Source organism: Protopterus annectens, chromosome 6.part0, assembly GCF_019279795.1.
Source record: "Protopterus annectens isolate FY-2018-M chromosome 6.part0, PAN1.0, whole genome shotgun sequence".
Taxonomy (NCBI): Eukaryota; Metazoa; Chordata; order Ceratodontiformes; family Protopteridae; genus Protopterus; species Protopterus annectens.
In genome coordinates this window covers 1619440770-1619453022 of record NC_056737.1, presented here as the reverse complement: position 1 = coordinate 1619453022, position 12253 = coordinate 1619440770, and the positions used below count along the sequence as shown (strand labels likewise).

General features: G+C 37.7%; 1 protein-coding gene across 1 annotated transcript in view; it reads right to left on the bottom strand.

Annotated features, from left to right (window-relative positions):
* The window catches only part of LOC122804877 (aryl hydrocarbon receptor-like), a 1212833-nt gene that overhangs the window by 75280 nt on the left and 1125300 nt on the right, over positions 1-12253 (bottom strand). The window contains exons 6-7 of the mRNA XM_044075064.1: positions 8238-8377; positions 5593-5795 (exon numbers count right to left, since the gene is read on the bottom strand). Of these exons, the coding sequence (XP_043930999.1) occupies positions 5593-5795; positions 8238-8377 (343 nt within the window). The remainder of the gene's footprint in view (positions 1-5592; positions 5796-8237; positions 8378-12253) is intronic.

The window sequence follows — 12253 nt, the reverse complement described above, 5'->3', positions numbered from 1 at the left end:
GCAAACCATTTGACCTAAGCAGATCGGTCAGATTTGCGGATAACAATCAGGCTAAAACAGGGCCCAGTCGCACCAAAAAAAGACCACGATCAATTCTTAAAAATAAGGGGGATAGTTCATATAGTACATCTGGTGATGAATCCTCCCTTACGGATTTTGAGGGTCCAGGTGAGAGGGCTTCACCTAATAGGAAGAGAACTAACAAAACTTCCCCTTTAGAAGGGGCAAGGGACATCGGGGTGGCAGAAAGCACAGAAAGAGTGGTCACTCCGGTTTCCCTTCAAGGCCTTTTGGACAACTTCCTGAAATAGGAAATTCATCTGGAACCACCCAGAATGTGTTGAATTTATCTAAGACTATATTAACGGATGAGCAGGTTGCACTGTTGAATAAGGGTTTGAACTTTATTCCTTCTTTCTTTAGTCAAGAATATCACATAGTACAGGATTTACATGATTTTTGTAGGATGTTAAATCTGAGGCTGTTTTTTGAGGATAACAGGTCAGAACCATCTGAGGACTTCCGTTTCGGTAAGTCTTCTTTTCAACCCCCTATGAGCAAACACGTATCTATTTTCATGGACTCCATTTTGAGGGATATTCATTTCCAAAACATGGGACACATTATGCTAGCTAGTAATCTATCGGATGATGACAGGATAGCTTTGAATACTTTGTGTGACAATAAGGAAATAGTTATTGTCCCTGCTGATAAGGGAGGTGCAGTTGTGGTTTGGAACACTGCGGATTATATTCATGAAGGGCTAACTCAATTGTCAGATGTCAGGTGCTATATGTACATGTCTATAGATCCCACACCAGTATTTAAAGATGAGATTGACGCCTTTTTGCAGTTGGCCTTTGAGGAAGGCATTATCAACAAGAAGTGCTTGGATTCACTCAAAGTGTCGGAACCATCCAAACAGATACTATATCTTTTACCCAAAATTCATAAGTCCTTGGAAAAACCACCGGGTAGACCCATAGTATCGGGAATAGGCTCTCTGACTGAACCCCTTTCAGCCTTCCTTACTAAATATCTTAAACCCTTGTTGGGACACATTAGATCTAGATTGCAGGATACCACACAGTTTCTACAGTTAATTAGGGAAACCCAATTGGAACCTGAGTGGTACTTATGTACCTTGGATGTAAAATCACTATATACAAGTATACCCCATTGGGCGGGTCTCCAATCCTTACAATATTGGTTGGAAAGGGTAAATCTTTATTCACCGGGATTTAACACCCTTTTGATTTGTATGTCCGAGCATGTGTTGAATAAGAATGTCCTGTACTTCCAGGGCCAATGCTATTGGCAGCTTCAAGGAACAGCTATGGGGGCATCCTTTGCCCCTATATATGCTGACCTTTTCATGGCCTATGTTGAGGAATTTATGATCTATGATACATCACATAACATTTTTCAGGTGGAAATGGATATCTGGAGACGTTATCTGGACGACTGCTGGTTGGTGTGGCGGGCTGATGCAGGATACTTGCAGGAATTTGTTGAATATCTAAATGATAATGTCTGGGGAATTGAATTTTCTGTGACATCCGATAAAAATTCTATCAACTTTTTGGATGTCACTGTATACAGGAACCCAGACAATACTCTGTCTACGAGGGTTTTCCGCAAGTATCCGCAGTATAACACCTTGTTACATGCGTCAAGTCTACATCCCCGTCACACAATCAGGAGTATTCCAATATCCCAGTTTATACGTATCAAACGTCTCAGTTCCAACATGGAGGAATATCAATTGGCTAGTAGGGATCTCAGTCAGAGGTTTATCAACAGGGGATATGATGAATTTGATGTCGTATCTGCTCAGAATAGAGCTAATCGTCTTGTGAGGGACGACTTATTGCAATATCAGGACAAAAATAAAAATAAAAATCAATCCTCCCATACATGTGTCAGGTTCATCACCACTTACAGCAGAAATATTAATATGATTAGAAACATCATTAATAAACATTGGAACATTTTATTGGCCAATGATAAACTGCGAAGTTTTTTGGGACCCCGTTGCCTTTTCTCATATAAACGTGGTAAGACCTTAGGTTCCTATTTTTCACACTTTAAACATATGGCGAGTGGGGGAACTACTCATAAACAACTGACACTTTATGGTGATGAACTCATTGGGTCATTCCCCTGTGGCCATTGTGGGTCCTGTCAATATATGTTGAAATCCAAGGCATTTACCAGCCGTAATACCAGCAAAGTTTTTGATATTAAGATCTTTGGAAACTGTAGTAGCGATTGGGTGGTGTACCTGGCATCTTGTTACTGTGGGGGATTTTATGTTGGACAAACTTCCAGAGCTTTAAGATCAAGAATGAACGAACATCGCAGTGATATCAAAAACCACAAGGAGTCGAGTGCCCTATACCAACACACACTTAAACATTCTCAAGCGAGATTCACCTTTATGGTCATCGACCGTATTTCTGGAGACAGAACAAATAAACAAGGGTGGCATGGGTTGTTGGATCGGAAAGAGAAACATTGGATTATCACATTGGGGGCTTTATTTCACCCGGGACTAAATGATCATTTGTAATGAATAAATTGAATCAGTATTAGTCCATTTAATAATAGGACACCAAGTGGGGAATTTTATTTGTTTCTTATTTATGTGTCCTTAATATTATGAATGTTCAAAGATCCTGGCTTAACACTGAACAGGGTTAATATATTAAGTCATATGGACTCCTATCTGATATTATGTCCGATATGGGTGATGGCCATGTTTAGTTTGAAAAAAATTTTTCCCTATTGTGGGAGCACAAAGGAAAGGTACCTAACTTACTAGTAAGGTGACTGAGCAAATATGCTTGTTAGCATTATGTAAGTTAAAACTAAATACAATAGTATAGTTTTCTCGTTTCACCTTTTTCCTTTTTGACTTGCAAGTGGTGCCATTTCTATCTAGGTATTAGAGATATAACAGCCATCACAACTTTTGAAAGAAAGGTGTATGCCTTTATGTTTAGGCTGTTGATGTCAGTATTGGTGCTCTATACAATATGGGAACATTATTTAGATTCAAGTACCAATATATTGTTAGAGGGAGATGTTGGAACACATTAATCATATTTTTGGTATTTTGTATTCATTGGGTGGTCAATTATTGTGTCCAGGACGGATATAGAATAGTTGCAATGTTTCTGTTGAACCAAGGTGAAAGCACTTATGTTCTGGCTGGTGTCAATATTATTGTTGATCTACCCTGCATGCTATGTTCAAGACTGATGTCGCCTACTATCAACCTCTATATATACATATATATATATATTTTTACACTTATATATACTACCTAATTTGGTTAATATATGCCCTATTATGACATGGCATGTCTAATAGATAGTATTGATTTTTTGACTTTTTGCTCCTCTAACTAGAATTGCTGAATGGCTTGTGATTGTGGTACACCCATATGGGATTATTAAAACCAATAACATGTATTAATATTGTCTTACTGACATGTTTGAACATCTAGAATTTGTTTGGCCTTATTTTACCTGGTGGTTGTTTTTCCTGTGATGGATGGACCACAGTTGAGTGTATACACTCACCATTATTGTATAACCATATGATTTGCTTTGGGTGCCCTCAAACCTGTCTTGTAAGCATTTTTTCAAAACTTATTGGTATTCATGGGCTCGTCTATTTGATTGGCTCCTGGCGTGTATTTAAAGGATGATGTAAATGAACTTGATGATATTGTTTTACACTGAAGAAGGCTGTTGGCCGAAACTAGTTTGTTACATTCATCAATATTCAATAAATATATTGAACTCTGTGCTGCCTTGCTACTCTGTTGTGCAGCCTTTGCAAATTAACTGTCTGTGCTCAAGATGTTATCTCTTCAATTTTCACGACCTGGTAGTTTATACTGAAGCTAGAGTCTTTCTCATGGAAGACCTGATACTTCTAGTGACCACAGAAAATTTTGTTTGGTTAGGACGCTGTAGAAATCCACTACTCTCATCTACACTACTCTTCAATGACAACTGCAGGATTTACAACATCCACCTGAACAATCTCAAGCAGCAGAAAAAGGAATCTTGTTCCTTCACACATCCACAGAATAAAGCCTCCTCACAACTTTCAGCAATGCAATGTAACAAGTGAAATATAACTACTTAAAGTCTTGGGATATTCTGACTTCAAAGACAAATGTTACACTTGCTCAATAGTACATTACTGTTAATAATACTGAATTAAATTCTAAACTAATAAACAATTAAGGAATGGGGAACGGTTTGCTCAATTTTATCTGAGAACCATGGAATCTACTTTTCCACATATACAGATATAACATAAAACTTCTCATCACAACTGGGTCCATCTATCTTGTAATCTCTGCAAAAGTATGTTTTTTTTTTTTTTTTGTTTTTTTACATAATTTAAGTCACAAAGCTCAAAACGTGGGGGTTAATACAGGAATAATACATTATTACCTTACGGGGTTAGGAGTTCCAGTAAGAATTACTTCTGACTGCACTGGCTCGATCAAGTACTCAAGCCAGGAGGAAGTACATCTACACCATAACCCCTTCACCATTCCAGGACATTTATTTACTTTCATTCAATTTGGTAACCGGGGTACAACACTGATCCAAGTGGACTTACTTTAGGTTTAGCCCAGACAAATATAAACAGCAGACAAGAAAGTTAGCAAGAAGTATTATGAATACAAACAAAATGATCTGTGAAGATAGTCATGAATTAATAACGATAATTAAAATAATAAAGTACACAGTACAGGGGACAAAAGGACAGGATGGTTAGAGTAAGAAGGGAAGAAGTGAGTGAAATAGTGAAGGGTAGAGCACAAAGTGTAAAAGCAGAAGTAAGGTAAGGGCACACAAAAATTAACTGTACGTTATTCCTGCTATACAATTAAAACTAGTTTTGATATTTTTGTGGTGGCTGTTTATGAGTCATACAATCACTAAGCATGAGTAAATACAATTTGCTTGTTGACTGCATGGCTGAAAAAAAAAGGAACTGTGAAAATCTTCCAGCTTTGTTAGCTTGTCAGATAGACTTCAAAATTAACTTAGTATGTGCAATGTTTCTTAGATTACATTTAAATTAGAATGGAGGCCTGTCTCATACAGTAGTAATGAACCTTCCAGTAACAGTTATGGTGAAATAACCTTGCTGGAACATTATGAATTTTGAGACACAGCTGAGTTTAGTTTGCATTTCTGCATTATATGAGGATTTACATACACATTATGTAAATGCAGTTTTACCAGTAAGTGCAGCTGGTTTCTCTCCAAAGAAAAAATGGGTACATGCTCTATAATCCACATTAGTAAGATTCAAGTGTAACTGTCATCAACATATTTATTATGTCTTTTGTAAACTACATCCCTGAACTATATGTTTTTGGATGGTATCACCAACAGGTCTGTAGGAATCTTACTGCATATCACTTATGTCTCTAGTGCACTAACCAGATTCTGACTTCTGCTACCTTTCAAGGCACTACCATTTGTCCAAATCATTTTATAATAGTGCAATATCTATGACCTTGTAAGAGCACTCAGCTACAAAAATGTCTATTACCTTGCATCACAACCCATAGGAGTAAAGTCGAGTTTGTGCTTTGTCTGGAAAAGAAGAGTCTTAGTTCTGAGCTCTAGGATGGACGGAGGCAGAAGTGGAGTGGCAACAGCGAACAGAGCAAGCTGAGGTGGTAAGAGTGTCCCATCTTCTGCTCTCTTATTCTGTCCATGGAGGAATTTCAACCGCCCCTGAAAGTTGAGTGCCTGAAAAGGAAACAAAAGCCAAAGTAAAAAATAAATAAATAAATAAAGACCTAAGCCAACATATTGTGTAATTAAATATAAAGAACTACAGTGGTTTAGTAGTTTCCAATGCAAACAGTGTTTTCAGATGTATTTATTACTCACCATTACACAAACTTTGCCTGTCTCCAAAGAAACACTGCAGCATCATTTTCTTACACAGTTTAAAAAAAATATGATATAGCCACTTCGCCTGTCTACCAATATGTTATGTCCATATACTACTGCAAAATAATCACACATGCTCATTTCAAGTGTGGAAGTAAAAAAATGAAGTATCTGTCTCTCACATGAAAAACTTTTTAAAATACATGTGTTAACAGGGTAAGCCCCCTGGACACATGTGTCCCTCTTCTGGGATGATCCGGGAACACTTTCTGGTCAAGTGACCTTCTTACATTCACACAGTACGTGAATGAAGTGGAAGGAATCAAATTCTGTACCTTTGACTATAGGAAGCAGATCATTAACAACTGACAGCCTTAATCCTCTGCGCTGACTGCAAGACAGCTTTCATTTCCAGAAGTCATTTCCACAAGGTAATTACTGTTAACTGCAAAGGTACACATTCTGTCTACAGCTGGTGTACCTGTATACATACAGAGAATGAGAGACAGACAATACATCCCATTACATAAGTTAAGTATTCTGCAAAGTTACACTTGCATGTACACACAGTGCAGTCACTTATGCATTTACAATACATATGATTATGCAGATCACGTACGATAATGAGGATCTTTTAGACAATGTCCCACATGATACCCTTAGTGGGACAATTAACATCCCAGGTTTCAATCCTTATGTAAAGAATGCCTTCTGTTTGCTTATATCCCACCTGTAATTTACCCCTAAAGCTAATGCATTAAGAAAGTTTCTGCCTAATGCTTCTAACCTGATATCTTCATCTGACTTGTATGCCACAAATATAACCCAAGAAAAAGTGACTTAGGTCTGGCAAACGTTTTTTACTCCGGATTCAGATATTATTATATCTAAGGAGGGGGAGAAGAAATGTGTCTAAATGTTCCAGTTAGTTAGGGGGATGCCTGCATTTAATAAGGGTCCTTTTAAGCAGAGAATTACTTTTACGCATAGTTTGGTGAAGAGGTTCTAGGCCTGTGTTAGGTTCTAAGGGACTACTTTGTGCAGTGTGTTTCATCATTTTGTAGACTTATTTAGCTTCTTGTGATGTGTCTAACAGTAAGTATGGCAGAATGGAATGGGGAACCTATGATTTTGCAACCTCACGCGGTACAACCACTAGCTGTAATACTTAGTGAGGAGATGTTTGGTGGTATGCAGTAACACTTAAAGGATGGAGACAGAGATGACTGAATTCAAGAAGATTTGCTTTTAAATTGTGAGGGATGTGACCTTGTGGTAGTGGAAACTAAAATAACATTATTGTGAAAAATATAAACGGCTACATTTCCAAAATGGATTTTACTGGAATCTTGGGATTCTTGCCTTAGATTTCTTGCACAAATTCTCATGAAAGTACATAAAAGCTGTTTTTTGTTGAGTACATTACATCTCTACAGCTCATTCTGGTATCTTATTTCACTGATCTATAATCCTCATTGTGAAAAGGTGCTTTCAAGTATCCAGTGAGTAGTCGGACCCTGTTACAACCTACAGCATGTGTCTCCTCCTTCTCCCTATGTCCTTTCTCTTCAGGATGACCCCTTGACATCTTCATGACATGATCTTGTGCACCAATATTATGACCCCCCCCCCCATCTCTTCTGGTCTCAAGTGAGAAGAATATAATTCCTATATTTCTTCTCCTCCATCCCACTGATCTTTCACAATTAGCTTTCCTCCAGAATAGCATTCCATTCTTCTTCCCATGGGCATGCTTGCACTAAGATGGTTTAAATCCACTGACCTGTCTCAACTGCAAAACAAGTACTGTACTGATGTTCTCAGGTAGATGTTCACCTGTACAACTGCTCATATATCATCAGGTGCTATTTAGGCTACAGCAAAGTCAAACCATTCTTTAGTGCATAGCTCTTTTACTAAAACATTTAGTTCCAAAGTACAAAGTTCCCTCTTATTCCCTCTACTTAACAAATGCAATACCAGTGAGAATATATGCAGCTTGTTACATCCCCAGATTCCTTTGTATTCTTAAAAAATCTTTTGCAGTGCCATCTATAAATCGAGGAAAGCAACTTCTTTCCAGGTTTACACAAACTGTTTCCCTGGCAAAAAGAACACTTATAATTATGACCTTTCTCTCTCACCAGTCCCCAGTCTGTCAGCTTATGGCTTCCCTTACTGTATGTATCTTCCTTTCGTGTCTGGGAAGATTATATTCATGTAGAGGAGGCATCAGCCTGAAAACAAAAAAGGGTGCAATGAAAAGAAAAATAAGTTTATGGACAAAACTATTACCAGAAAACCAGAAGAATTGTCCAGGAGGCACCGAAATCGAGACACAAAGTTTCTTTCAAGAAAGGAAGAATTCTCAGGAGGCAAATGTTGTGGATCATAGGTGATGACACTGCTGCAGTGGGCTGCATTCACAGAACAGACTGTAGTGATAAAAAAGGCAAAATATCCATATTAAAAATGCACCCCTGAAAAATATAAACATTTTAAATAAAAGCTACTTATATTAAATGCCATCTGAATTAATTTTACTTATCTTGCAAAGATGAATTTACAACTTACATTATATTAATGTGACCTATGCTTCTTCCTTTTAAGGTGACATAGGTATCGATATAAGCTGCCACTGGGATGTACAGATTTAAACACATCTGCTTTTGTTCTCATTATTCAAAACACATGCTGCTTTTTTGTGTAGGTACAATGCTTACCTAGTAACACAAGATGATGTGTGTAAAGTACTCACACAACAGCTCAATCTGACATAATTAAGGATGCTACTGTCACTGCTGACCCCTGACATAATACAACATTCCAAAGGACAAAGTATTTTCATTACAAGTCATGGCTGAAATGTCAAAATAATAATAATAATAATAATAATAATAATAATAATAATATAACAACAATAATAATAATAATAGTAATGGTAATTTAAACAAACAGATAATAAACAGATACATTTTTTTGCCATTTTTGACCCTACAGGATGATGATCTTAAGCCTTGTACTGAACAATCAACTCATTTATTTTCCAACAGCAGGGCAAAAGTCGTCCTGGAGAGGTCATCAATCAGGCTGCCATTAGAGGTAGTTCAGCTTTTTGGTAATTAACCCTAACCCTCAGCATACACACTCCAAGAAGTCCCATTCCCTCCTGGGAATCACAACTGGTGGCTTCTCCCAATCTCCCCTGGAGGAAAATACACTGACTCATGTTCCCCACAAGTACCAGGGCTGCTAAATCAACCCTGGTTGTTTGGGTCACAGTAAATGCTCCATCCCGCTGCCCCAGTATAACAGTACATTTAAACCTCACATTTTGGTAGAAGGTCCTCTGCATTAAGCTAATAATTGGCTGAATTTCTCATGTGACCTCTTTCACTGTTCCACACATTTCTCAAATTTCCATCAGCATGTCAACATGGTCTCTTTGGCCTGTGGTAGTGCCCGTACACCAAGGTTAAAAGGCATGCATACCCCAGCAGTATGCATTTCAATTCCAACTCATTGTACTATCCATCTGCAAGAAAACACCAACAACAAAGACAGAAAGGTACACACCTAATGGCTTACCTACAGAATGATTCTGCTGAATGGCCAGGAAGACCATGGGGTTGAGACAAGGAGAGAGGACAGGGTGGGAAAATGTACTCAGTGCAGCATATGCTAATTACCTGGCAACTTTACCTGATATTGTGAGAATGGCTGAATGAAATGATACAATGTTACAGTGTAGTTTAAACCACAGTCTCAAGACCTTAGTAGGTAATCTTGGAGTCTACATCCACATCAAGGTCATACACCTTGTTGCCAGCCCAAATCTCTATCAAAAACTTGAAATGTTGTAATGTTTTTGCTTGTCTAACAACTAATGGCAAACAATTCCACAACAGATCTCCACATACAACAAAATAATCTCTTTTTTATACCAATATGGAATTTTATCTATATCCACCATCAGGTTATTTCCAATACCATATGAATTACCTTAAAAACAAGTCCTAGGATACCTACCAAGGCTTTGCTTTTAGAACAGTTATAAACTGATAATGCTCTGAATAGCTTTCACCTACCTGTACGCAGGTTTAATTTCCCCATTTTTTTCCAGTCAGTTTACTCTTAATAGATCAGCAGTCTTCTTTGTCAAGTATCTTTATATCCTTTTCTGATCTCATTCAAATTATAAACACAAAACATTGACAAGTACTCTATACGTGGACACACCACAGCCCTAAACAGGGTTAATTGAATACATGAATGTCTTGATGAAACTATGTACATTTTCTAGTTACCACATTAACATCTAGCATGAAATCAAATAAACTATCCATTAAAGTGTCAAGATCTTTAACATCAGTTGCCTGAAAATGTCATTATTAAAGGAATATGGATATTTCCTATTAAGCTGACTGTAATATATAATACTACACTCTACTGCAGTGGTTCTCAAACTTTTATGGGCCAGGATCCACTTTCGTAAACTGTAATTTTTCGTGGCCCACTACTCATTACTAGCTACCATGTGGCTTACCATGGATCTGCTCAGCCCAGAAATAGACATACGCTCTAATCTACCGCATGCTTGTAATTGTCAGTTTTGGGTTGCAAGTTGGAGCTAACTGCTTATAATATTCTTTAATTTTATAACTCGTAACAATTAAATTAATAACACCAAATAAATACATTATAACAAAAGAAGACAAAACTGTCTCTTTAAGGAATTATAGCTTTTCCTGGAAAAATGCAAGTGCATCCAGATCAAGCTTGCTTAAAGTAAATAAGCCCATCACACTGACTTCCAAAAGTGAATAAACACATTTCAAAGTGCTCAAGTCAAACACAGGTTAGCATTTCATATCTTAAACTGTATGAGGGCGCCAAGCAGTTCTCTTACATTCTGTCCAGAGGGTAGTAATAAACAAATAAGGCACAATTCCATTACTCATCTGTGAGACATTTTGGTCATGATGGGGCATAAAGATCACAATCCGCTGCCCTTGACACTCAAAAGTACTATGGATGCTTCTTCAATCACAACATCAGCGATGTTTTAATGGTTATATGGAATTCTTCCATTATAAGTTCCCAAACACCATTAATTTAACTGGACTTCTGCATTACTATTCACACACACACACACACACACACACACACACACACACACACACACACACACACACACACACACACACCTACCTACTTCTCACATACACACACACCTATATACCTACCACTTAAACAAACACACACACAAACACCTACCTCATAATTATCCATTTGCAGTCCACATTTCAAATGCCTTTTGGTATTCAAATTCCACGTGTGCGGAAGATGAAGATGTAAACAGCGGGTCACACACATCTGTCATGTCTGTGTGACTGGACACAAAGGGCTCTTAAATTTTTTTTTTTTAAATAAATCTCCCAGCCAGTGGACCCCTCCCAACTAGCGGTGGCCTTCATCCAGCCAATGCGACACACCCAAAATCAGCTTGCGATCCACACTTTGGGAATCTCTGCTCTACTGGATTAAAAGCTATATTTATTTTAGTCTACAACACTGAACAATAATCTGCGTATTGCTGCAATATATTTCATCTACCAGGCTTGTTATCATTAACCCTAGTATGGAAACATCAGCAGATTTGCAATCCCATATGCAGTCAGTCAGAGGCATGGTATGACACATATGAAACAAAAAGCTCCAGAACAGAGTCGTGGGACACCCTGTTGTATAATTCTGTGAATGTGTAAGTTAAACTGTACTCTAACTCTCCATATTCAAGACTTTAACCAATTCCTATTCCATTTATACATCTAAGGATTGGTGTTCAGATCCTCTAACATTTCAACAACTGGGTAATGTGAAATGAGAGTCAAAATTTATGAAACATCCACTGGAATATTTTCATCCATAGAGTTAATCACTGTCACAAAAATACAAGGGGACAGGCTGAATACAGACAGATGATGCGGAAAAGGTTTCTCCAAGGAGGATGATGCAAGTATGTGGAAAGTGCTAGGAGGCAGTGAACACTGAGATAGTGTTAGTGATAATGGACACACTTTTGCAAATTTGGTGATAAACCTGTTGTCTGAGCTTACACTACCTTAAAAATTTAGATGTGAGTGCACAATTAACTAAAACAGTTTAAAGGCAGTCTGATGTCAAATGTGAGCACCCTCCTCCCCGAAAATAAGGGTTCAATATTCGTTTTCAGAGGTCTGCTTCAGGACTGGCAACAAGTATCAAAAGACACCCAAAAGGTATAGCAGTCACTTTTTTAATCATATCAG